Source organism: Rattus norvegicus, chromosome 4 (assembly GCF_036323735.1).
Source record: "Rattus norvegicus strain BN/NHsdMcwi chromosome 4, GRCr8, whole genome shotgun sequence".
Lineage (NCBI taxonomy): Eukaryota > Metazoa > Chordata > Mammalia > Rodentia > Muridae > Rattus > Rattus norvegicus.
Genome location: NC_086022.1, coordinates 159,808,109 through 159,835,724, shown reverse-complemented (window position 1 = coordinate 159,835,724; position 27,616 = coordinate 159,808,109). Strand labels below are relative to the sequence as shown.

Genomic DNA, 27,616 nt, shown 5'->3' with positions numbered 1-27,616 from the left:
CAAAGGTGAAGCTTCTGAAGACCAGCTGGAGGTGGTGCTGGGGGCCCACTTCTCTCCATCAGACTGCATCAATGGGAGCAGGCCTGGAGAAATAAATGGTGGGGAGTGGAGGTGGGGCTTGGGATGTAGTTCAGTTGTAGACTGCTTCCCCAGCATAAAGGAGGCTCTCATCCCCAGCACACACACACACACAGACATACACAGAAACACACATACATACACATAAATACACATACACACAGACATACACACACAGACACACACAGACACACACAGACACACACATATACACACATACAGACACATACACAATATACACACAGACACACACACACATACACACACAGACACACACATACACACATACACACATACAGACATATACACGATATACACACAGACACACAGACACACACATACATACACACACAGACACAGACACACGCATACACACATATACACACACATACAGACACACACATACATACACACACAGACACAGACAACACAGACACACACACATAAGCACACACACACAGACATATACATACATACACAGAGACAAACACATACACACACACCACACACACACTAAAATAGACAAGAAACACACAGCTCCCAGAGCTGGTTCAGTGGTTAGATTCAAGTGTTTGCCACATGTTAAGTATCCACAATATCAACAATTTGTAAATAACAAATAACGACTTCGAGGTCCCATGTTTAATATCACGAGGAACTTTTAATGGCCTATGAAAACTGCCAAAGCCATTATTACTCAGAGACTGGCACAAAGGGGGAATTTCCTTCAGGGCTTTGGATAAACGCTGGTTTTTCTTAGCACCTTTGAAGCATTGAGACAACACGGTACTAATGTGCTCCATAAAACTTGGTTTAAGAGAAGACGGTAAAAACAGGTGAATCTGAGGATGTGAAAAGCCAGCTAGTTTTACAGAGGAGATAGAAATAATAAGACTATGGGGGTGGAAAAGGCAACCACTGGGCTGGAGAGATGGCTCAGCAGGTAAAAATACTTGCTGCTCTCGCAAAGGTTCCGGGTTGGGCTCCCAGCACCCACATGGCAGCTTATAACTGTCACTAATTCCAGTTCCAAGGGATCAGACACCCTCTCCTGGCCTTAGGGATGCATGTGGTACACAGAGACACATGCAGGCTAAACAGCCATACATATGAAATAAAAATAGTAAATCTTAAAATGAAAAAATAACAGAAAAGATGGTGTTTGGTTTCGGACCTGGGACTGAGGCATATACTTTACACACCAAAGCAGAGCCGGCTTCCCCAGCATCCCTCTGTCCCTACCTGGCATACCCCGCCCCCAACCCTAAACTTTCCAGCCCAGGACCTGGGCTGCTCTTCCCCCAGAGGCTCCTCCCTATATAATCCAGACATTTTGGACTCTCTTCCTCCCCCTCCTCCCCCTCCCCCTCCCCTTCCCCCTCCCCCTCCTGTTCTTCTTCTCCCTGTGCACATGCCCCCTCTTTCTCTCTTCCTCCCCTTCCTCCCCTTTCCCCACAGCAACTTCTCTGGTCTTGTTCCTTAGGTCCAGAGAACTGACCTGCCCAAGTGCAGTTTCCTAACAAACCTGCCTTTAATATAGTCCAACCTGGCTTGAACTGGCTCATTTCACCAATGGCAGAGAAATAACCTGGAGAAATGGCTCTGTGGTTAAGAGCACTCGTTCTTGCAGAAGACCCAGGCTTTTTAGTTCCCAGAACCCACACAGTGGCTCAGTTCAAGGGGATCCAGATCCCTCTTCTTACTTCTGTGGGCACCAGGCGTTCATGTGGTGCACATACATACATTCGTGCAAAACAAGTATAAAAGTTTTTGAACATACCCTCCCCCAAAAAAGAACTAACAACAACAAGAAGAAAGAAAAATTCTACTTTCTTAAGAAAAAAGAAAAAGAAAAGAATGTGGCACTGGGTAGAACGGGGGCCAGAGCTGGTGGTTGGAGAAAGCAGATCAAAGGATGAAGGAAAGAGTTCCAGATAACAGCCACCCTCCCAGTGGTGGGTGGATGCCTCACACGCACAGGTACCTAACGTCATGCAGAATCCAAAGGGCATGGGCTCCAAGTCCCTGTGACGTTGGCCCTGGCTACAGTCCCGAAATTCAATGCCCTGTCTTACACAGAGGCTAGGTGAATCAGTGATACCAGGCCAGTTCTATGACAGTTACAACCCAAGCAAGTCACTTCATCTGCTAAGCCAGATAAGGAAAATGGGGAGGAGTGAAGTGCTCTATCGCTCTGATCCCCAGTCCCAGGAGTGGTCTTCAGGAGAGAAGTAAGGTGAGGACAGACCCTAGGGAGGGACTACAGGTGCATAAGGGGAACCTGGAGCTCAGGGGAAGGGAAAGCTGACTGCAGTCTCCATAACACATCCAGCTTGGTCTCTGTCCAGCAGGCCTTCCCTTCCGTGCCATTGCAGACAGGGATGGGAGGGACAAGGCTGGGGCCAGGCAGAGAAGCCAGAGCAGCCACACCTGAGGCTGTGACAGGGACACTGTTGAAACAACACCATTTCCTAACATTTGCTTGAGTCTAGGAAAGGGAAGTCAAAGCCTTCAGGTCGCATGACCCGTGGCCTGCTCCTTCCCTCTTTCTACAAGATCCCCTTCTCCACATACCTTTGATCAAATAAAAATGACCAAACCTTTACTACACTATAGCACTCAGGAGGCAGAGATAGGTAGATCTCTGTGAGTTCTGAGTTCAAGGCCAGCAAGGTCTACCTAGGAGTTCCCTGAAGGGGGAAAAAAAGCCCCACTTCTCCTCTGCCTCCTAAGGATGATGAATGGGGAAAGAGAAACAGTCTTACTCCCCAAACACAGGGTCCCACTTCTGCATCCTTGGTCACATCCCTACAGTGGGCAGAGCAGGTGAGGGTTCCACCCAGACATTCCCCAGCTTCTTCTCTATTGGGTTGAAAGGGTTCCCTCTGCCCCTCTCACTGTGGATAAGACTACCCAAGGCTCTGACATACTGGAAGAACTGGTCAAGCCTCCTCCTCCTCCTCTTCCTCCTCCTCCTCCTTTTCCTCCTCCTCCTCCTTTTCCTCCTCCATCTCCATCTGGGCAGTGGTGGGGAGGAGGGTGGCAGAGGTCACATCACAGCAGGGTGGAGTCTGAAGAAGTCAATTCTTGTTGACACATACTGTGATACTTTGGGATGGCTGCCTGTCCCCTCCCTCTGCTCTAAGACTTTCCCCCAAAAATGTAGGCGGTGCCTCAGGGACTTGCATGCCCCTCCCTAGCTATTTCATGAGGCCCCATCCAGCTCTGCAGACGCTGTTTGATGGAACAAGCCTTTATTGAGTACCTGCCTACCCGTCCCAAGTGGGAGACTGGGCTAGACCGGAAGGATACAAAACAGAGCAAATCTCATCCCTGACCACACAAGGAGCTCAGTTTACCCAGGGAGGCAGACACAAAAGAATGTGAACATATAATACAGTACACTGTGGGGGTGAGGGGAGAGGGCGACAATTCTGGGGGAGACATAACAGGGTAACTGAGTTCACAAAAGAAATGGTGCCTTTGGGCAGGTTTCTAAGGGATGCATAGACTGTGTGTTCTGAGGGACAGTGAAAGAAGCTTCCAGGCTGAGGAAACAGAAAGAAGGAGACAACACCACAGAGGCACTGGGGTATGGTGTATCAAATGAGAGAGTCTTGAGAATGAGAGAGAACACCAGGCCTACCCTGGTCTGTCTTACTCTAGTCCCCACCCTGAGGAGTGAGGGGAGGGGAATTGCCAAAGAACTAACAAGGGGGCTTTTGGGTGGGGTTCCCCACCCAAGTTCAAGGAGAGGAGCAGACATCAGTGTCCCTGAAGGCAGTGAGGCCAGGCCAGCCTCTGGTCACGGGGGTAGGAGTGCGATGGCTGTTCTATTTGTTCCTTGGTCCTCTCCCAGGAAAGTTCCTTGTCAGAGCTCCAAGTCTGGCTGGGCTGATCCGAGGGAAGAGGGAACTTGTCTGTGCTTGTGTGGAAGGCAGTGTTCAGAAGCAGGGGCAGGGCAGCTCTGAGCAGATCGTTAGCCCCTGTCCTCTGGACGGCTTCCTGGGCCCCTTACTCAGCCTGTTCCCTCAGGCAGGCACACCACAGAGGGCTCGGCGGGGCCGCTGGGGAAGATGTGCTGAAGTGAGATATCCATCAGTTTACAAGGGAGCTCAGGGCTGGGTGAGAGGATCCTTCTCCTCTCTCAGAGCGCCGCCAGGGCACAGGCAGAACAGTCAGGCGCCGCAGAGTCCAGTGGAGGGGCACTGGGGCCTAGAGTAGCATAGGCAGGTGGAGGGGCTGTCAGGGCCAGGGGAGGGGTCATGCCCTGCTGGGGCAAAGAAGGTGGTGGGGATGTAGGGTGAGGACAGAAACGGGACGGGAAGGAGGAAGCTGGAGTGGAGGCCACCTCCCTGGCACCCCTGGCCCCTCGTCCTGGAGACCAGTACCGGCTCCGGAACCGGCGTAGCAGCATGAGAAGTGTGATGACCAGGAGGTCGAAGATGAGCTCCGCCATCTCCACCACAGAGAGCACGGACGAGCCAAACCACAGGCTCCACTGGCTGCCCAGGTTGGACAGGAGGCTGACCATCTGCGGGAGAAGGAAGTACCCATCCCCTTACCACACAGGCTCCCTTGCAGCTAGGGCCCACCTGGGACTCTAGCGCCTCCTGTCATGCAGGGGCAGCCCCAATCGACCCGTCATCACCCACAGTAAACAGTCATGAGACCAGCAGAAACCAGGGCAGGCCTCAAGGGCCTTCTTCCAGCCGTCTGCCGCACGTGCATGCCTCCCACCACTCACCTCATCCCCCAGATCCCCCCTTCAACTCTTCCCCCTTATCCCGAACCCCTCTTCCTTTTCCTTGTTTTCTGCTTCTGAGGCACAAACCCTTCTGACCCTTCAAGGTGACCCTTTGTCTTCCCTCACAGCTATGCTGCCAAGCTCCCAGGAGGTCACAGGCTTCCTGACTAAGGCAGACCATACCGTGACAGAAGGAGACTCCGAATTAGTTTTATAGTTCAGCTCCTTGAAGAAGATGTTGAGCTTTGCAACTCCGTTTCTTTGGGCAAGGGGAGAGAGTGGGAAGAAGTGGTAGGGTTAACACCACCTACAGGCCCTCTCCCCAATATCTCCACCAGAACCCCTTCACAGAACTCCTTTCCCCACCAGGGTCCTGCCCAGGAGCTCAGATGCAGGCCTGACCTTTTGTTGTTAATAGTGTAATTGTTCTGCAAGGACAGCATCTCGAAGATCCAATCCTGGTAGGGGAGTGGGGAGGAGAGCGGTCAAGGGGGTCACCTCTGTATCCCTCATGTTTACAGGGATGGGTAATATCAGTCAACTATACCAACATGTATGATACTCAGAGGACCACTGTGTTATGTCCACTTGTGCGTGTGTGCGACTATGTCCATGTGAACATCCGCCCCTCCCCTCCCTTCCCGTCCCTACTTCACCTGGGACTTCACAGATGGCCACCGTGAGTAGCCGGCAGAGAGTTTGTAGTTGATCACACTGCAGACAGATCAAAGTGCCCAGTTACGGAGTGGGAATCTCCCAGCTACCTTCACTCTACCAGGTTAAGCAGCTGCTGCAAGGCCCACCCCCAGAGAAAGGGCCTTACCTACAAGGCTTCCGACACTTGGAGAAACAGCCCAGGCTGTCCAAGGAGAAGGCGCCCTGCAGTTTATAATAGCAATAGCCTGTGGGTGTAGAGAAGCGCCTGTTTTCTGAGGGCATTTCCACCTTTTCCACAAGCAAGGTCTTACACGCTGCCTGGGCACCCACTTTACAAGAGCATTTCAATGGTGCCTTGGGAGTGGCAACCACAACAAAATTGTTCAAGGAAGCTGGGGGTCAGGAACACCCACAGAGATGTGTCCAAAAGGCACAAAAGTTAAGTCAGAAAAAAAAATGGGAACAATGGTTGCATAATAAAGGGGTTAAACCACAATGAGATACCATTGTACACTCACTAGGAAAGCTATTAAAGACAAAACAAAAACAAAACCGCCAACAAGGACCACTGGGGCCCAACAAGGACCACTAGGGCCATCATTTAATATGGGATGCTACAGCTGGGCTGGAGAGATGGCTCAGTGGTTAAGAGCACTGACTGCTCTTTCAGGGGTCCTGAGTTCAAATCCCAGCAACCACATGGAGGCTCACAACAGCTACAGTATGCTTATAATAAATTAATAAATATTTTAAAAAAAGATGCTACAGTCACCCCCAAAGTATGACGGTGCCTCAGAAGGGTTGAGCAGTCCAGCTCCACACGAGGACATGTATACGAATGTGCACATTAGTCACCAAACTACAAAGTAGAAGCACCCAGATACCCATCAACAGGGTACGTGAATAAAACATGTAGAACGGAGCCAGGTGTGGCAGTGCACAATGGCAATCCCAGCACTCACGAGCCCCAGGCAGGAGGATTGCTGTTAAGTCTGAAGCCAGCCTGGGCTACAGTGTGAGATTCTGCCTCAACAAACGGAAGTGTTACGACTACACAGCAGGATACTGCTCAGTCATAACAAGGGAGAAAGTGTCGCCGTGTTATTACATGGATGGACCCTGGAAACACTGTTAAGTTAAAGGAGCCAGGAGCAGAGGCCATCGGTTCATGACTCCGTCTACGTGGACCGTTCAGCACAGGGACTAGTGAGTGGTCGCCCAGCAGCTGGCAGTGGGGGTCGGGAAACTCAGGGGACTGCTCACAGGTGCAAAGTGTCTTTGGGAAGTAATTTATAAAATCCTCAAAGAGAAGGTGACTGTGAGACCAGAATAAGAGCCCAACGCCAACTACAATTATATTTAACTAAAACCGTACAGTTTGAGTGAGTGAAGTTTGTAAGATCCAAACCATCTCAGTAAGAAAAGGAGAAGAGAGGGCTCAGGGGGTCTAACGGCATTCGGGAGCTACAAGAAAAATAAAAAAATAATATTTTATTATAGTGTAGGTGTGTGCATGGAAATGTGTGTATGTGTGTGAGAGAGAGACAGAGAGAGAGAGAGACAGAAACAGAGACAGAGACAGACAGACAGACAGACAGACAGACAGAGAGACTGGGGAGGTGCTGTGGTACACACAAGTCCTCCATGTCTGACCCAGCGCTCTACCCACCATGCTGGGACTTAGTAGGAAGCAGCCTAGCATCTTGCTGTCTCTGGGGAAGAAGACTGAGGAAGGCTACCAAGCTTCTGTTAGCTCAGTCTATCTCCCTCACCTGCACAGTTTCTCTCAGATTTCTCTAAGCCACAAGAACTCAGAAAGAAGGCCGGGCATGGTGGCCCACGCTTCTAATCCCAGCATTTGGAAGTCAGAGGCAGGAGGATCTCTGTGAGTTTGAGGCAAGCCTGGTCTACATAGTGAGTTCCGAGGCAGCCAGAGCCATGCAGTGAGACCCTGTTTGAGTAAATAAATGCTTATAAAAAAGAACTTAGACTTGTTGAAAAGCAGGGAGGAGAAGAGCTCCCCCAATGTCCTGTCTCTCCTCCCCTTCAGGATTCTGTATGTCCATCCAAGAAAGAAGGGGACACCAAGTGGCCTCTGAGTTCCCTCCAGTTCTGACATTCTGTGATCCTCCAAGGCTGGGGACAGGAGTCAGGGAGCTGTAGGGTGTAGGCAGGGGCAACAGAAGGGAGGCAGGGGCAGGGGGCTGTAGGCAAAAAGCAGGAGGAAAGAGGCAAGAGGAAGCAGGCAGGGGGCAGAAGGCGGGAGACAGGGGGCAAGAGGCAGGAGACAGAGGGCAGGAGGCAGGGGGCAGAGGGCAGTGGGCAAGAGGCAGGAGGCAGGAGAAGGGAAGGAGACAGGGGGAAGGAAGGAGGAGTTGTCCTGACAAAAGCAGTGACAGGACAAGGACTGTCAGAGTGGACCAAGTAAGAAAGGAGGCAGATACCACAGACTGATGGGACCGGGGCGGAGGTGACACAACTCCACAGTGGTCTTTCTGTGTCCACTGCGTCTGGTGCCTTGCCCCCTCAGCAGTGGCCCACTTCCTCCCTCTCTCACCCAGCTAGAGAGTGGAGTGTGTAAACTCCTGGGAGGAGGGGTCTGAGACAGTCTGTGCAGACGGAACCTGCAGCCCCACAGCTTCCTGTTAGGATATTTTTCTCCCAGCATCCTAGGATAGCTGTGCCTCAGCAGAAAGGAAAAGGGTGTGTTCAAGACAATGGCCGGATAAGCAGGCTGTGCCAGGGCTCTCCAACTTGTCCTGTTGTGCCTTGCTCCAGGTAAAAACATTTTCTAACTTTTGATTTACAAACTGAATCCCTGGGGGAAGAGATGATAGTTCAGGGGGTAAAGCTCCTGAGCTTGAACAGAGCCCAACCTGTGACTCACGTGGCACAAGCACAGATATCACACACACATACACACACACACACACACACACACACACACACACACACACACACACACACTTCCTTCCTTCTGTGCTGTAGGTTATTTTTTTTTTCTTTTTTCTTTTTTTCGGAGCTGGGGACCGAACCCAGGGCCTTGCGCTTGCTAGGCAAGTGCTCTACCGCTGAGCTAAATCCCCAACCCCTGTAGGTTATTTTTAAGCTGGACAATTCCTTCACTAATGCACAAAAGTCAAAGACAGGAAGGGAAGGATCGGGGAAACTGAGGCAAGGACTAAGGGGAAGAAAAGCAAGCAGAGACTGGCTGGAGACTGGGCCAGGTGGGAGTGAGCCGTCCCAGACAAGGCCTCTGGGAGCCAGCACCTAGGGAAAAGGAGGTGAGCTCCAGACAGCATAGGGGCTCCCTGGCTCACCCCAGGAGCTCTGCTTTCGGTAGTCACAGAACTCAACTCCCTTGGGCTTAGGGTAGAAGATGTAGGCACAGCCACACTTCTTGATCATGTTCTCCTGGAAGCAGGAGTGAATGCACACCTGGAGGAGAGGGGAGAAGCAAGAGGCTTCAGGCCCGGCCCAACCCCACCCTCCTCACCAGGACACATCACGGCCCTTTCTACCACTCCCAACCTACTTCCCCTCCATCCCTCCACCCAGCTGACTGATGTGCAGTTTCAGGAATGGCTGTGACGGATTCTGTGTACCTGCTGTGTATACTTGGAAGGGTAAAGGTTCTTGACCGGGACATCGCTACCATTCTCAGTACAGTCGCCGTAATTTCCTCCGAGGCTGTCCAGGGCTTCCTGTGAACCATTGTGCATCAAGAGATCACATGCGAGGTGGGCAGAGGGAATGACTCAGGCTTCACCTTGAGTTTTCCCTCATTCCCAAGTTCAAACTCGAACCCTGCAAGCAATCCATCAGTCTCCCCATCTCAAAGCATGTTCCAGCACCCCAAACACTCCTCCTTGTACCACTTTCAAGGCCTTGCATGGGTTTAGAGAACCCTCTGAAATCCTAAGGACATCCTGAACCCCTCTTAGCACTGAGTTCTTCTCAAAGCTTTGCTTCCCAGGGGCCCCTTGGCTAGCCCCTCTCTCTGGTTCTACTCCCAAAGACCTCCCTTCAGTCTCCTGCTGCCAAATCTACCTCCCATTTCCCAAGTCTTCCTCTCCCTCCACTGGGGTTCTCCTCCCAGGTTCCCAATCAGAATGTCCTTGCCTTTCTCATACTGATGGAGGTCTCCACGCCAGGCCTCAAGTTGAAGCCACCATCATCCATAAAGGCAGGCTCATCCTGACCATGCACCATCACCCTGGCCCCCGTCACTGTGGACAGCAGGGGGATGAAGTCATTCTGCTCTGTGCGCAGTGTCAGGGACAAACCTGGGGATGCAGCAGGAGAAGAGTTCAGAATGGAGATCCACCCTCTCACCCTTGCAGAGCCCTCCATCTCCTGATAGAACAAGGCCAGCGAACCCCTCAGACCTGGCAACCTGGAGCTGGTTTTTGGGCTAGCTTAAAGGATAGAATGCCTTCCATGCCTAGAATGGGCTATGGGGGGAGTTTGGAGGAGAAAGGACAGGGCAGACCCTTCCACGATAGCAAGCGGCATACCAAGGTGAGACCCAGAAGACACCCAGCATCTCTAGAATGTAAGGCTGAGGTAAGGAAGGGCAGGTGAGGCAGGTCAGCGGGAAGGGCATCATGGGGACAGGAGCTGCTCACCATTGTTGACTCCAGGCATGGAGGACATCCAGAGATTGGAGTTGTTCTTGTCATTGAAAGTGTAGCAGTTCCCGTACATGGGGTGGTGGAACTTGGAATAATTCCTTAGTAGGCAAGGGAACCAGGATAACAGGATCAGAGAGGGATGTAGAGGAGTTCAGCGGAGCATGAGGTGAGGCCGAGGAGATTCCCCTCCAGGCCTCAGGAGCCTCAGTTTCCTGTCACCTCCAATGTGTCCGCAGCACCGGGAGGTAGGCCTGTGCTCGCTCCTTTGTCCCTCCAGCCGAACAGTCCCATTCTACATCATACAGGACCACACAGACAGTGATGGCACGCCTGGGGTTTACATACGTGATCTTGTGTGTTACAAGTCTACTTTATCTTTTTCTAGAAGAACGAAACCCTTCTAAGCTCTGTTTTTAAGATCCACCCATGATGCCCCATTGGGTCCACTGACACCACCTGCTATGCACCCTCCATGATGAGCCTCCTCCGCACTGCGCCCTTCTTTCCCAGTCATTGGGGATCCCAAGGCCACAGGTGAAGGTGGGCTTGGGGTTGAGAGCTGTTAGACCGGCTTCTTCTCCTCGACCTCACTGCTCGCTCACTTGTGTCCTGTAATGTCATATTAAGACTCGGGCAATGCTCCTAACCATTCAGCATCGAAATCTTGGCTCTTGATGCACAGATGAAGGGAATGGAGAAATGGAGGAAGTCAGAGTTGGTGGAGGGAACGAAAGCCACAGTGAGCATGGGGCCGAAGGGAAGAAGTTCAGAGCACAGGGCAGGACTGAAGCCAAGCGTTCCCCATAGGCCTCTGTGCAGCAGATTAACAAGTCCGGTGATAACAGCCAGTCTCTGACAGGCTTGGGAACCACAGCCATGCAACCGCAGCAGACAGACAGATTGGCAGCAAATCATAGGTTCTAAGAGCCACGTGGGGAGTGGGGACCTGTGTTCTACTTCCTGCCATGTGGGAGATGGCAGTGGGAACCAACCCTGGACAGGAGGCTCTGTCCTGTGACCAGTAGAAGAGTGGGAGGGGACAATGACCACAGGTGGGTGTGGCTCTGAACGAGCCCCATCTCCCAGGTCATTCACTTCCTCTCTGAAACAAGGAGAGCAAATCCAGAAGCTCCAGGACAGTCTGCTGGCTTTGAAAACCAAAGGCAGGCTCAGGACGAGGGACACTGCGGCTCATGTTAGGCTGTCAGAAAGCCAGCATTTCCAGAGATGATCTGGATGTAAAGAGGAGAGGTCTACCTTATAGGGTCACTGATCCCCACTCACTGGAGGGGGAAAGGCACAATGTAGTGGATTCCCACCATGATGGATGGTGTGTAGCGGGGAAGTCAGTGGGTCCGACGGAGCATCAAGAATGGGTCTAGAGGGCTGGAGAGATGGCTCAGCGGTTAAGAGCACCGACTGCTCTTCCAGAGGTCTTGAGTTCAATTCCCAGCAACCACATGGTGGCTCACAACCATCTGTAAAGAGATCTGATGCCCTCTTCTGGTGCGTCTGAAGACAGCTACAGTGTGCTTATATACAATAAATGAATAAATCTTAAAAAAAAAAAGAATGGGTCTAGAATACAGAGCTTAGCTTTGTATTTTAGAAGATAAGATCTATAACACACAAGATCACGTATGTATATAAAATGTAAACTTTGTAAATGCACGTACAGGGAAATGTACATTGAACACATTAGTACAGTGTCCATTGAGAAACCAAATCATGTGATAGTTAAGAGTAAAGCCTTGGGCCAGCAAGATGGCTCAGCAGGTAAAGGTGCTTGCTGCCAAGACTGACAACCTGAGTTCAATTCCCCAGGACCCACATTGTGGAAGGACAGAGCTGACTTCCACAGGTCCTCTGACCTCTACAAGTACATCACAGCATGTATGTGTATACGTGTGTGTGTGTGTGTGTGTGTGTGTGTGTGTGTGTGCGTGTGCGTGCACAGAAATGTAACAAACAAAAGGCCTCATCTAGAAATGGCGATGCCCTCTTGTAATCTCGCACTTGGAAGGTCGACACGAGAGCATTGTTGCCAGTCTACTTGGGGCTACAGGTTACATAGTAAGTTCCACATTGGCCTGGGATAAGAGCAAGACCTCGCCCCCCACCCCACCCCAAAAGAAGGCTCTAGAATTCAACTCCTTAGAGTAAATGCTAACTGTAGCAAATACTGGCGAAAAAGCCGAACAAGTTTTGTACTCTCCTCCTCTGTCAAACGAAGATTCCAGAAGCAGGTAGGATAGAGACCTGAGGTCTAAGCCAAAGTGCCAGTACTTAGTGAACTGCGCTGGCTTCCCACTAGGGTGGTAGTGATTGCTTCTATTGCCTAATAGGAAAGAGGCAGCGGGACGGGAGGGAAGGCTCAGCTGGTAAAGGTGTTTGCCACCAAACTTGCCGCCCTGCGGTTGAGAAAACCGACTCCTGAAAATTGGCCTCTGCCCCTTCACAGGCACAAATACAAACAAGTACAGGTGATTCTGTCAGCTTGCTTGTTTGTTTTGGATGGTAGACAAGGACAGGCAGAGGATGTGGAGAACTTAGATCCCTCAGGGTTGCTGCTGGGGATATAAAGGCCTGAATCCCCAGGCAAAGTCCAGCAGCTTCCCAACGCTGGGTGAGCCAGCATGCACTCCAGGTGCATTCCAAGCGAAACGAAAACATTGCCAGTCTAAAGCCTCACTCCGGGACATCCACATCAGTGTCCTTCATAAAGGCCAAAGGGTAGGCATGCTCCACATCGGGAAGGTGTCTCATACAAGACGACACAGTATTGCTCAGACGTGAGTTCTGACACGTGCTATAGCATAGACAAACCTGGAAAACATGCTAAGTGAAAGACGCCATCAATCACAAAAGATGCCATATATATACACAAACACATATGTACATATATGTATGTGTGTGTATATATATTATATATATTATATATGATATATACATATTCACCCCAGAACCTAATAAATGCTAGACAATCAATCTACCACCAAACTACATCCCTAGCCCTGCGTGAAATCCCCACAGAGAACAGTCCATTGAGACAAGAAGAAAGCAGATGAGTGGTTCCCAGGGCTTGAAAGGGATGGAATAGGGAACTGCTAACAAGTAGACGGGTTCCTTGGGGGTGGGTGAGGAAAATGTTCTAAAATTGGATAATGACGGTAGTTGCACAACTCCAAAATATTTAAAAACCACTAAATTGTACATATGAAAGGGAAGACTTTTACTACGGGTTATTAAGGAGAAGATTACGTCTGAAGACGAGCTCAGGGATGGAGTGCTTGCTTGCATGCTGTGGGGGCCTGGCTTTGATCTTCAGAACAAAAAACAAAAGGAGAAAGAAAACCAAAAGAGGAAAAGAAGGAGAAGGGGAGGGTCGGGGAGGCCATGAAGAGGAGGATCCGGGAGGCCATGCAAAGGAAGTGCAGTTAGAATCAGACTGCAGAGGATTTTATTGTATTAATTGTATGCGTGTGAGTGCTCTGCCTGCTTGTATATCTGTGTCCCGGGAGCATGCCTTACACCTCTGGAGGCCAGAAAAGGGTGTTGGATCCTGTGGAACTGGAGTTAAACACAATCGTGAGCCACATGTGGGTGCTAGGAACGGAACCCAGGTCCTCTGCAAGAGCAGCCGGTGCTCTTAACTGCTGAGTCTCTCCAGCTCCTACTTGAGAGGAGTTCGAACAGGTCTGACCCGAATAGTTAATATAACAAATTTAAGCTCCCTGCTATGTTTCAAATGTGCCTCTCAGTTCCTGGGTTGGAAAAGTACTTCCCAATGCGTTGGAGATGGGCTTCAGTAGGAAGAGACAGGACTGTGGAGAAATCCTCACGAAGGAATCTATGGGTCGCACGGAGTTCTAGAGAGGGTTAGCTAGGAAGACACGGCCTATTATTCGGTCAGGCCCGCCCTTCCTGACTCTTTCACATGCTTACTTTCCCTTCCCCTTTCTGCTCTGTTATGCTGTGGGAGCCTTCATCGAGTTCCGGCACCAGGCTCTTTGACTTTTCAACCTCTAGCACTATAAGAAATGAACTTCTTTTCTTCATAAGTCAACCAGTCTGTCGTATTCTGTTATAGCAACAGAAATGGACGAAGACTTCCTGTGAAGAGGGAAGCGAGAACTTGGAGGCAGAAAGTTAGACAGTTTATAGAGTTGCCCCAACAGCCCTCTGTGGAAAAGAACAGGATCTTTTCCGCGCACCAAGACTAAGATGAACAGTGGACTTCCCAGGAAAGGGGGGCAAGAGCTTGGAGTGAACAAAGGGAGAGGACTGGGACCAAAACTCCAGGTGGAAGGTGACAGAGAGGCTTGGCAGGACAGGTGCGGCTGGCCCTGGCTTAGCTGCCTCACTTCCCAGCTGCTGGCATTTATCCCTAAACAAACAAAGAGCACAGGCAGGACAGAGCTGTGATGGGAAGCCTGTGGGCCCAGAGTGAGAAGCTGGAGGAGAAGCAGGTGACACCTGGTCCTGCTGCCACTCTCGGGTGACACTGGAGGGAAGGGTCCCCTAGAAAGACACTGCCTCAGTGCCATTCCCCAGCCAGGCAGAAGCAAGAAGGTGGCCCTTGAAAACCAAGGAGCAGAGGTAGAGGAGAAAGCAGGAATAGGCAGCCAGAGGCTATAGAAGGGAGCCCCCCTCACTTCTACCTTGTACCAGCTCTCAGAGAGCTTGTGACCTCTTTAGAAGGACATTATGACGGAAATTATCCACGAGGGACAGTGGGCTGTGGGAAATCCTTAGTATGTCTCTGAACATACTCTGGGTATCTTACGTCACCCGTTTGGGTGCAAGAGGACTCACCCCCATCATGCCCCAGAGTGTATAAAGTAACCTCACATTCTGACCCCCACCATGCCCCAGAGTGTATAAAGGGACCTCACATCTGTCATCTCACACATGACTCTTAAGGTGGGTATTAGCATCGTGGTCTTTATCACTTGAGTGAAATGCCAACCGGGCAAGGACTGAACATAGTTTTCCCTGTCATATATCCCAGATGCGCACAGCAGAGTCGGGCACATGGTCTACACAGTCAGAAATATTTACTGAGTAAACCTACTTTCTTATGTTTGGGTTTCTGTTTTACAAAGAAAAGAATCCAAAGAACGATGTGAAATGAAGAGTCACCAGGCCACGAGGAGACAGAACCATAGTGGTAACTCGGGTTGGGACCTGCCATCCATGGATCTTACCACAGTCCCGTCTACAGACGACATCTGGGCAAAGACTTGGGCATCTGCATTCCATCACTTCCTCACCTAACCACCAAGCATTTCCTGAGCCCACAGGAGGACGCAGGAGAGGAGATCCTGAGGAACAACTGAGCCAGCAAGGCCTACTCACGCCTGGTTGCAGGGGGCCTGGTTGAAGCGACAGGTGAAGATGAAGTTGCCCAGGGCTTCTTCCTCTAGAGCGGGCGAGGTGTCCGACAGCCTGGACAGAATGTTGATGTAATGGAAGCGGTACCACTCCCTCACTGCATCCACCCCAGAGGAGTATGTCTGGTAGAAACAGTCTGATTTGTTCTGGTTGCACTGCATGGAGACAGGAAAGTCAGAGCACATCAGAGAGCCATCAAGGTGAGGGACAGAGAGCTGAGGTGTTTTGAGGGCTGACTGGCAGGTAGGTATAGGGAACAGCTGTGGCTAGAACAGAAGGGGAGAAAGGAACCCTCCTAGAAGTCCCTAGGAGAGCTGGCCAGAGGACCAGGGGATTGAGACAGTGTCAGGCAAGAATTCTCCCCTTTCACTGGAGCAAAAGCTTCTAGGATAAGAGGTTTGTTCCCACAACAGCGGTGGGCCTAGAACTTCCGTGTGCTAGTGTGGTCCATCTCACCTGGGCCTCCCTTTCTCCTTCCTTTTTTTAAAAGATTTATGTATATAAGTACAGTGTTACTGTCTTCAAACGCACCAGAAGAGGGCATCAGATCTCATTACAGATGGTTGTGAGCCACCATGGGTTGCTGGGAATTGAACTCAGGACCTCTGGAAGAGCAGTCTGTGCTCTTAACCGCCGAGCCATCTCTCCAGCCCCTCTCCTTCCTTTTTAATCTACAAATTTAGGGTCTAGGGGTGTAGCTCAGTGGAAGAGCCTTTGCTAAGTATGGGCAAGGACCTGGGTCAGACACCCGCGCGCGCGCGCGCGCGCGCGCGCGTACACACACACACACACACACACACACACACACACACACACACACGCACATCTCGTTTTACTGTCTGTCTCATTTACTTCCCTAACTGTTACAGGCTTGAGGAGCCTCAGTTCTTCACGGGAGAGTCTCAACTGAGTCCCATCAGTAGGGACTAGAATGCAGAAATGTTTATTTTCTACAACATGTTTTACTTCCTGCCACTTATCCTATGCTAACATACTCACTCACTCACTCACTCACTCACCACTCAGTCAGTCAGTCAGTCAGTCAGTCAGTCAGTCACTCACTCACTCACTCACTCACTCACTCACTCACTCACTCACTCACTCAGATTTGCTCGAAAGTCCATCAGGCCTCTATCTGAAGGGATGGGAGGGCCATGGGACCCGGGCGAGCGCGTGGGCGGGCCCTAGACAAAGGGGCGGGGCTTACCAGTTGGAAGCCGATCTTCCAGTCCTTCCGGTCCACTTGGGGATTGTTGTCGCGTACGCTGGAAGACCCGCTGCGCGCCGTGCGGCCGGAGTAGGGCGGAGGTGGAGTGCGCAGGCGCTGCAGGGGGTGCGGGAAAGCACCCAGGAGGTCGCGGGAGCTGCGGCGTCGGGCCCCAGCCTGGCGAGTGTAGGAAGAGTTGTATTTGTACAAGTCAAAAAGCGTCTGCTCCGTGATGCGGTCCAGCTCTTCCAGCTCCTCTTTAATTTCAGTGTATCTGAAAAAGCCGATGGGGAGAAAGGCGGTCTAGGGGCCGTCCGCCGAATTCCTGGCCACGGTGTTCTCCGTTAACACGGAGGGGATCAGTGATCCCTATGACGGCTCCAGAGCTGTCGGCTGGCGAGTGTTGGAGATGTACTTTAACAGGTCAGAAAGAGCTGGTAGCTCAGGTCGCCCTGCCTGATCCCTTTTTATTTGAGGGGGAAGGTGAGGGTTGTAAAACCTGTCACCTTCAAATCGAGGCTTCTCAGCAACTGCACTTTGAGAATCTCCCTGCCCTGCTCTGAAAATAGCGGATGATGGATGACGTTCCCACCTTTGCCCCTTCCCCGAAGACTACATTTTAATGAGATTCAGATTCGGGAGGGACCCAAATACTAGTCCGTATTCATCCTTACATTTTTCATTCTCAATACAGCCAGTATTACCATCTGCGTGACGGACATCCTTAGAACTACAGTCTAAGAAACAAAGCAGAAATGATACATTAAACCAGGCTGCAAGAGGCAAAACCAACACTCAGATATCAAGCATTTCTAAGAACTAGCCACAAATGGAAACTCTTTTCAAAACACCACACTGGAGCTGGAGAGACGGCCTGCCGTGGAGAACACTTGATGCTCTTCCAGAAGATCCAGTCTCAGCACCCACATCCGAGTAGTCACAACCCCAACACTCCAATTCCAGGAAAATATGACTCCCTCTTCTGGCTTCCAGCCACACTCAAAGTTACTTTCACAGACCTTCGCATGTCATATAAACAAAAGTAAGGTGGTTTTTTTCTCCCCTTAAAATAATGTCTTAAGTCTGATAAGTTTAGGAGTAGATCTGATAAATATAAGCAAGATTTCTTATACGGAAGAGCACACTGGAACCCCGCTGGAGGCCAAAACAGACGAAATCATACAGCTGCTCATATGTCTCCCAACTTTAGACCACACATGATCCGGACCCCAAATTCAGCTAACAATTTTAAAGGAAGTGGCAGGTGCTTCCAAGATTTCTATGAAGCTCAGGGTGACCTCACCTTTGAAACCGTCTCGCCTTAGCCTCCTGAGCAGCTGAGCTTACAGGGACATGGCCACCACAACACCTGTTGGCAAAGAACCTACTGTGCCCAAAACAGTTGTGGAAAAGAAAAAAGCTGGGGGGTGGGGGACTTATACTACCTGAGTAGCCACAACCTTCAGTTCTAGGGGATTGATTCATTCTCCCTTGGCTTTCATGGGTACTGCGTGGACTTGGTGCTCAGACATACATGCATTCAAGCAAAACACTTATACACTTGAAATATAATAATAATTTAAAAATATTTGCTGTGCATGGGGGCGCACATCTTTAATCCCAGCATTGGGGAGCCAGAAGCAGGTAGATCTCTGTGAGTTGTAGGCCAGCCTGATATACATAGCAATTTCCAGATCAAATATATATATATATATACATATATATGTGCATATATATGTATATATACATAAGTGTGTGTATATATATATATGCTCAATATCTTGACTATTAAATGTCACTTAAAGAAAAATTCAAGAGTCACATGCCTTTGATCTCTCAGCACTTGGGAGGCAGAGGCAGGAGGATCTCTGTGAGTTCAAGGCCAGCCTGGTATACAGGTCAACCAGGGCTACAAGATAAGACCCTGTCTAAGAATAATAATTTTAAAAAAAGTACTAGTGAAGCATGTTATTGCCAGAGATGTGAGATTAGTGCACTTGGGGTCTGACACAGGCACTGGTTAGTTTCGTTTCATTTCGTTTTGCTTTGCTTGGCTTTTGTGGTCCCCAGGATCAAACCCAGGGCCTTAGAGTGCTAGGTCCTTCCTCCACTCTCCACCGCTGAGCCACACCTGCAGCCCAAGGTTACTTAAAATCTCATGCATGGTCCCAGTGTCCAGTTCAGAGGTACGCGATTCTCTCCTTTTGGCTCTGAAAATCCAGCTGACTGAACTCTAGGCGTTCCCTTTTTGTAGCTGACCCCTCATCCCCTCACAGAAGAAAACAGAGCTCAGGTCCGAGGTGTGTACCCAAGGCCTTCCGAGAGACTGATTCGGTATTGATGATTCCAAGAATCGTCATGCCAGCCCGTGTGAGCCCTTCTGAGGAGCCAGGTACACCCATTACATATACTCCTCAACAATCTGGACTAAAATCACTGCCATGCCCTTTTCCAAGATGATGTGGCCAGAACATGAGCCAGAATGCGCTCCAACTTTTCAGTGTCCTCCAGTTTGTCCCAGGAAGACCACTAGAGCTCATACACACTGCCCCCTGCTGGAAGGGCGCTCTGGTGCCCCAGTTATGTAATGTTGGGTCAGGCATCCAACCTTTGCCCATCTGTAGAATGGACACAGTGCTAGGTCAGCTTGACGCATAAAGCTCTGGAAATGCCCAGGCCTCAGGAAGACATAGACAGGAGCCCAGAAAAGCGGCGTCACTTCAACTTTCTCAGCGTCATACAGGAAGAATAGGTCCCTAGCTCTGCTGGGATTATTTCTATGACACGGGTCACTACCTCATCTTCCTTTTCCCCACCACCACATTGCTACCCGTCTGCCTTCATCACACTCTTCCCCACTGAGTTGTGTCACTTCCGAACCGAATTCATCTCAGTGACAATCCAGGCATTCAGCTTCCTTGTGCCTCTTCTGGACCGGATGCCAATGAACACACACTCACCTGTTTGGTCTCCCAGCCCTTGGTCCCTACAGAAGTTAGGTTCTATGCAGGGATCTTTCTGACCTCAAGCCTCTGCTTCTGTCTGACAGGATTCAGAGCCCTTGACTGACACTAGTACTGAGAGAACTGACCACTGAGCAAAGCACAGTAGAACACTCAGGTCTTGTCCTGAGAGCAGGAGGTAAACAAAGGATCAAGACTCCTTTGATGGGATGCTAGCAAGATGGCCGACCCCATGCGACTTTGACTTCCTGTCTGGACCGTGCTCATTGTCCTCACCCTAGTCTGTCTGGCAGGCAAACCACCTGTGGGAAGTGGGTGGTTCCCTGTTCCCAATCTAATTCCATCAGGCCTTACCGTCTTACTCCACAACTAGGCACCTACACCAAGGAACTCATCTGGGAAATATTGAGCTTTCAATGGCTTTAAACCTAGGCTTGTTGGGCTCCATATATTTTTATTTTTCCACTACTCCTGCTAAGGCTAAAGATTGTTTGAAACTGGGTATGAGCATCCTCTCTCTGAAGCCAGCCTCCCCTCTGACTCTCCTCTAAGACAGGATGGCAGAATATAGGAATCCGAAGAGGTTTGGGGCTGACACACAGTAACACATGTGTCTATGCCTCCATCCTTGATATACTGGATAGGCTCCCAAATCCACTCAGGGACCTCTGGAGCACTCTCAGCCAGCCCTGAGGAGTACTAGACAGTGCTGAGAAGAGGAAAGAAACCAGTCTCTATGCTTGGCAGTGCATACCTGTGAGCTTGGCCCTACTCTCTGCTTCATCCAGGCCCCCCTTGACACTCCTCCATTTGGTCAATTTCCCAGCCCTTTCTCTCCCAGGCAGCCCTGAGCAATGCTAGTGGGGCATATGCACAGACCCTATGGCTTCAGCTTGTATCACAATGCACACACATGAGGCTACCCAACGAGTAGCCCTTATCCAGATCTTTCGTAGGCTCTGAGCTCTCATGGTAATCAGTCACACAGATGGGATTTAAGAGCCGTTGAGTAAGAACACCCAGGTGCTGAGTGTGGTTATCTACCGTGCAGAGACAGAGAGCTGTGCTGAATTCTAGCCTTGTTGACTGAACCGTTAGTGCCTCTGGGCAGGCTGGGCTCAGGACAACCCCTGTTGCCTCTAAGCAGGATTCATTGTTGCTTTAGGGAGAGTTATTCACAGTGGCTGCACTCTCTCTGAGGCTGTCAGGATGATGCTGTGTAGACTTCTACTTGGGTTTTTGTTTGTTTCTTTTGTTGTTGCTGTAGTTTTTTTGTTTTTTGTTTTGTTTTTTGTTTTTGTTTTTTTTGTTTGTTTGTTTGTTTTGTCTTTTTGAGACAGGGTTTCTCTGTACAGTCCTGGCTGCCCTGGAACCTGCTCTGTAGACAGGGAAGGCCTCAGACTCACAGAGATCCACCTGCCTCTGCCTCCCGAGTGCTGGGATTAAAGCTGTGCCATCCCTTCCCAGCATGGAAGTCCATGAGCTGACCCAGGCCATGTAGAATGTGACCCCTAGTGACCTAAGACATCTTTTATGGATAGCCAGTCCCCAAAATAAATAACAACTCATGCTGTAAAACCTTTTTCTGGGCTGAAGAGATGGCTCAACGGTTGAGAACACTGGCTGCTCTTCCAGAGGTCCTAAGTCCAATTCCCAGCAACCACATGGTACCTCACAACCATCTGTGATGAGATCTGACGCCCTCTTCTGGTGTGTCTGAAGACAGCTACAGTGTACTCACATACATAAAATAAATAAATAAATCTAAAAGAAGTATTTAAAAACAAACAAACCCTTTTCCTTTGCAATACAATTAGATGCCCATGTTGTCATTGGAATATGAACCCCGCATAGATGGCAGAGTTCCTGCTCCCCGCTGGGCTGATAACAAATGAAAAGAGCTACACCTCACTCTTGGGAGAGTGGCTCCTATGCGACTGCAGCAGGTGTTTTATCATCGTGGGCATTCGTTATTAGAGATGTGTGCCATCACAGGGGAGTACCGATTATTACTTATCTACCATGCGACCTCAGAGTTGTAACAGAAGTACCAGGAGAGTACTAGAGCCCCAGATTCTGATCCTCATGTCTCTCAACAGCTGGTGGCTTTTTGTTTCTCTTTGCTTTTAGGTCATTGGGTCCTCAGTTTCCTCATCTGCCCTTCTTACCCAGGAAGCTGAGATGGCCCTGAAGGTAAGGACACTTGCTGACAAACAGAGCAGTCTGAGTTCAGCCCCCAAAACAGAACCCAGGTAAAGGATGTCGAAGACTGGCTCCAGAAAGTCCTCTTCCACAGACTTACTGCGACACATGCGCACCCACCCGTACACAGAGCACACCCACAGCTTTGCCTGTGCAAGAACTCTTGCACTGTACCACCCCGACCCCAGCACCAGACTGCCTGACAGAGGAAGGCCTGACCACTGGCCAGCCCAGGGTCTCGGCCTCTGTCTGGCCTCTCCCTGCCAGACGCCAAGTACAGTCTGGCATCCAGACTGAGAGTTCAGGTCAAGGGTAGCTTTCCAGCTCAGAACCACACCTCCAGTGGCTCTCTAAGGAAATGGCCCTCCCTTTGTTCAGTCTTGCTGCCAGTCCCTTGCTCTGCCACCTGCAGAAAAGAAAAGCCCCTTGGTCTTCACTGTTCAGAAGCTCCACGTCCTTCCCTGATTTTATTTGTTGTTGGCACAGGGTCTGATGTAGCCTATCCAGCCTCAAACTCAAGTTGTACCTAGAGCTAAACTAACTCTGAGCTTCCGGTTCTCCCGCTGTCCGTTACTTCCTGAGGGCCAGGGTTACTGGCATATGCCAGCAGGCCTGGCAGAATTCTGCCCTGAGTCCAGCCCTGAGTTCCATATATGTTTGAGGTGGGCTCTGTTTCCCAGGGATGTGGCAAGGAGCAGCGCTGTCCTTCGAGCAACTAGAAGCCGTAAAGCCACACAGAGCTACCATCAGGCCCTCCCTTTGACAATGCTCTGCGGACTGTGCCCCTCAGCAGGTGGACACCCAGTGTGACTCCGTAAAGCCACACAGAGCTACCATCAGGCCTTCCCTTTGACAATGCTCTGCGGACTGTGCCCCTCAGCAGGTGGACACCCAGTGTGACTCCGTAAAGCCACACAGAGCTACCATCAGGCCCTCCCTTTGACAATGCTCTGAGGACTGTGTCCCTCAGCAGGTGGACACCCCAGTGTGACTCTGCTCCTCTCTGGGCCTCCTTTGGGAACTGGATCTTCCTTCCTGGCCTCCTCTCACTCGAGATCACTAGAGTCCCTCCCCGTGCCAGCAACCGTGATTCATACTCAGGGCAGCAACCACCAGGCTACTCTGGCTTGTCTGCCACCTGTGCCTCTCCCTGGCCAGTGGCTCCCCGCCCCTGCACTCCTAGCCAGGAGCCCCCTTTCTTTCTGCTTCTCTTCCTGCTGCGTTCCTACCAGGTGCCCCACCTTGGCCGACAGGGAAGCTGAGCAGGGATCTCCTACATAAGTTCAGCCGGGGTTTGGGGGGGACATCCGACCACACGACGTAGCTCTGACTGTCCTGGAACTATATAGACTAGTGTGGCCTGCGCTCACAAGAGATCCGCCTGCCTCTGCCTCCACAGTATTAGGTTTAAATGCATATGCCATTACACCTGGCCCATTTAATAATATCTCATTCAGATTTAGATTCATCTGGGACATAAGTACGCATTCGCTGTTATTCACTGTTGTCTTCATTATTAGCCATATGGCTTTGGGTCTTATTATTTCCCTTTGGTGAACATCAGTTATCGTCATCTGAAAACTGGAAATAACGCAGGTGTGATAGCAAGTGCCCTGTAATCCCAGGAGTCTGAGGCCAGCATAGGCTGCACTGAGATCCTGTCTTTTTAGAAGAAGAAGAAGAAGAAGAAGAAGAAGAAGAAGAAGAAGAAGAAGAAGAAGAGGAGGAGGAGGAGGAGGAGGAGGAGGAGGAGGAGGAGGAGGAGGAGGAGGAGGAGGAAGAAGAGGAGGAGGAGGAAGAGGAGGAAGAGGAGGAGGAGGAGGAAGAGGAGGAAGAGGAGGAGGAAGAGGAGGAAGAGGAGGAGGAGGAGGAGGAAGAGGAAGAGGAGGAGGAAGAGGAGGAGGAAGAAGAGGAGGAGGAGGAGGAGGGAGCAACAAAGGAAATGCCCACCTCTCTAGACTTTGCAGGATTAAGGAGTTAGTGCTTAAAAATCACCTGACGCTGAGTCAAGTACTTAGTAGGTCTTTAGCTTCCTCCTGTACTTGGGGTCCCTCCCATCCCTTCTTTTTTTTCTTTTCTTTTTTTTCTTTTCTTTTTTTTTTCTTTTCTTTTTTTTCGGAGCTGGGGACCGAACCCAGGGCCTTGCACTTGCTAGGCAAGCGTTCTACCACTGAGCTAAGTCCCCAACCCCCCTCCCGTCCCTTCTGATGTCTCTCCTCCTCCCTCTACTGCCACCATCTCATAAGAGGGAAAAATTCCGTATAGACAGCTGATTCCTAGTCCGGGGCCTCTAGGCAGTGTGCTGTCCACTCCCTGGTGTTTTATCCTGGCCTGTCCAGGGTCATGCACCCAGCAGAACCTTAGAAAATGTGTAGACTTCAACAGGATCACCCCAGCCCTCCCCATATCTCCTCATCTTTGTGACCGCAAATATTTATTGAGTGCCTGCAGCCTATTTCCAGGCCCCAACCCCGCCCCTCCCCTGCCACCACCTTCAGCCTGTTATGTCCCCCACCCTGCCTGGCCTCGGGTGAGAAAGAATTGAGAAACCTGAGAAGAGATGAGGCTAAGGAAGAGCTATCCCAAGGCTTGACTGGACAAGTGGTTGGAAACCTCACTTATTCCAAGTTGTACCTCTTGAGAAGAAGAGAAGGCCGAGTGTGGGGCTCAAACCAACAGGGTAAGTCAGGATCTTGTCAAGATCGGTGAGCCTGCTGACTTGCCTTGGCCTCTCGGCCTCATATGTGAAATGAGGATAATACCAGCCCCGACCCCAAGACTGATAAAAACACCAGGAGGCTGCAGATGACTTCTAAGGGTCTGACGTGTTCAGCTCCAGTAAGTGACTCCTACCGTGTTTGTTGTGTGGGGACAGTTTTACCTTTCCAGAACAGGACTTCCCAACCTTTGTTAATCCATGACACATCTTTGGACATGACAGGTTACCTGAGGGAGCCTCCACCCACCGCTTGTGACCAATCCCAGCCATCCGTAATTGCCCACATTCCTGAGGCTGTGCTCACATGCACTTACCCCCATGCAAACCCTCCTAAGAGACCTTACACTCCTTGAGGGCAGACCGGCTTCCAGTTTTTATTGTACTAATCACGGTTCGCTGCAGTATTTGTTTACACGCCTACCTCTCCTACCTTGTTGTAGCTTTTCTGTCTCCAGTACCTGGTAAAGTACCTGGCCCTTGATAAAGGGCGCTGAATTAGCAACAGTTCTCTTCTGCTGGGAGCCCAGCACAGTCTGGCTTGACGTAAGGTCTCAATGTGTGGCAGAACCGAGAGCAGACCAATGGTATGTACAAACACCCAGCCCCGCCCTCCTCTCTTCTCCATGGTAACAGTCCAGTTTGCAGACCCAAACTGGCAAAGACCATTGATGAAACCCAAAACGTCAGAACACACCAAAGAAAGCCCTTAAAGGTCAGAGACCTGGGCAGGTGGGTAGGACAGCTGAGGGGCAATCCCTTGCACAGGTCAGCCTGAGACTTTGGGGACAGCTACCGATGGGCCTCTTTCCCATTCCACTCTTCCACCCTTCATCCCACCCCCATGGTGCCTACACCACCGCACAGCAAATATCCCCTCGACACAAAGATCTTATCCACCCCCACAGCACCTGCAAGGCCTTGACCTCTCCGCTCACTGGCCCCACAGCTCTGTGACCACTTTTGTTTGCTCTCCTGCTTGCTTGCTTTTGTGCTGCTGAGTGTAGAATTAGGGGGGGGGCTCCCGCATGCTAAGCACATGCTCTCCCACGGAGCCACCCCTCCCCACGGTCAGACTGACCTGTAAGGATTAAGGGTGCAGACAGTGACGGCAGGGAAGACCAGCTTGTCTGAATTGAGGTTGATGTTGAGGCTCACTGGGTAGCTGAGGTACTCCTCGAACAGCAAGGCGAACTGCCAGTACATCATGCCGAAGGTGCACAGCCACAGCACCGCCCAGAAGGCCGTCTTCATGCGGTTGTGTTTGGAGCACACCAGGCGGATGGCCCCGTGGATGGTGGTGTTGTTGCAGAAGAACTGGAAGAGCTCCCGGTAGGAGCGGTGGAACTCAATCAGTGCCTCCTCCTCCTCGGTGGGCTGCCGGGGTGCTGAGGGTTCCGGGCCCAGGCCCTGCTCTTCACGTTTGTCCCCCTTCCCCAGTCCTTGCATGGGCTGAGGAGGACAAGGGTCTTGCTCCTTGAATTGGTTGCCCTTCATGGACCCCTTAGGCGAGTTGGAGGCGTGAAGGTCTAGGTCAATGTTGAGCTCAGGGGCTCTGGTGTGGTCCAGCATCATTAGCGTGAAGGCAGAATGGGGCTGTCCGGGACCGTGCCCGCATCCCAGGCTGAGTTCACTCTCCCTCCCACCCTCCTCCACCTTTCCAGGAGCCAGCTGACCTTCTGGAGTCGGGGCCAACCAAGCAGTATTGAGCTTCTCTGGAGTGGCCACTGGACTTCACAGCGAAGGCCACCTTCGTTTGCCCGCTAGCGCCTCCCTGGGTCCCCACAGCAGGCACTGCCTGGCTTAGCGTCTCTCCCTCTTGCCCTTTTTTCCTCCCGGACTGTTTGACTGGCTCCAGCTTTCACGCCCTCTTGGCCCAGCTGACTCCCGCTTCTCTTTGGGTCTCCCTTTCTGTGCCAGGCTCTCTGATCCTGCCTCACTTCCTCCCTTGCCTTCCCTGTCTCCTCCTGGGTCCTCTTCTCTAGGCTCTAGCCCTGGCCTCCAGCTCCGTGCTACCGCCTTCTCTGCCTCGGGGACCGCGGGCTGCAGGAGGCCGGAGCTGCCTCCTGCTCCCGGCTTCCAGGTGTGGCTGGGCTGTGACTGGTTCCTTTCCAGTTAAATCTGGCAGCGGAGCCTCTCCACCCTCTCACCTGACAGGTGCAGTGCCTGGCTCTGGAGACCGCCCGTCAGCCACCCGCAAGGATGGGAGCGACAGAAGCCTCATTAGCATCTCAATTAAAGGTGAGCAGGGCAGAGGGGGAGGGTCGGAGGAGGAGTCTGGTCTGGGAGTTCTCCAGGGAGGAGGGCTCTTGGGGACAGGTGAACCGGGTACCTGCTGAAGAGTTTCGGCCAGGGACTGATGGCGAACTGACTAGCAAGGAGACTAGGGACAGGAGACAGGTGAGGCTTAGAGAACCTGTGCAGGGAAGAAGGATTCTACACACAAAAGCCAGGAAGGCAAAAGCGGAAGGAGGATCGCTGAGAGTAGGTGGGGAAACCAGGAGAACAGGGAAGGCAGAAAAGAGAGACAGACTGACAGGACTGGGCAAAGAGCTGAGGGAAGATGGAGGAGGAGGAAGAGGAGGGAGCCAGTCCCAAAGGAACTCCCCTGTCAGGCAAGATGGCCAGGGGAAAGAAAGCTTAAGTGGACTCTCAAAAAACAGGGTCCCTTCTGATGGAGGTCCCTCAAGGTCATCCCAGGTCAGCCTCACACCCAAGATCCTGGAGGAAAAGGAGAATGGGTCCCCCCAAAACTGGGAGCACCTGCTGACCCCACCACCCTCTTCCCCATCCTCTTCGCTCTAAACTTCTCACCCCATCTTCCTGGCCCTGTCCAGGCCTGGGAGGGGCCCAGGTGAAGTAGGGGCTGGGCCAGGTCCTAGGACATTCTGTTCTTTTTGACACCATCGGCTGATAGGCCAGGAATGTGTAATGTCCCCTGTTGTGGTCACAGGGTTGCAGGAATGTGCGTGGGGGCCAGGCAGAGCTCTGCGGGCACAGACCAAGAGCCCAGGGACA

General features: G+C 51.3%; 1 protein-coding gene across 1 annotated transcript; it reads right to left on the bottom strand.

Moving 5' to 3' along the window:
- Window positions 1-3,315: 3,315 nt before the first annotated feature.
- Scnn1a (sodium channel epithelial 1 subunit alpha) lies at window positions 3,316-26,538 on the bottom strand. The gene is made up of 12 exons (NM_031548.2): window positions 25,680-26,538; window positions 16,718-16,991; window positions 15,475-15,665; window positions 10,111-10,214; window positions 9,605-9,768; window positions 9,088-9,186; window positions 8,803-8,920; window positions 5,649-5,727; window positions 5,482-5,539; window positions 5,228-5,283; window positions 5,009-5,084; window positions 3,316-4,612 (listed from the first exon to the last, which is right to left on the bottom strand). Exons 1-12 carry the CDS (start codon window positions 26,171-26,173, stop codon window positions 4,226-4,228), a joined length of 2,100 nt encoding a protein of 699 aa, NP_113736.1. The 5' UTR covers window positions 26,174-26,538; the 3' UTR covers window positions 3,316-4,225.
- Between the last annotated feature and the right edge of the window lie 1,078 nt (window positions 26,539-27,616).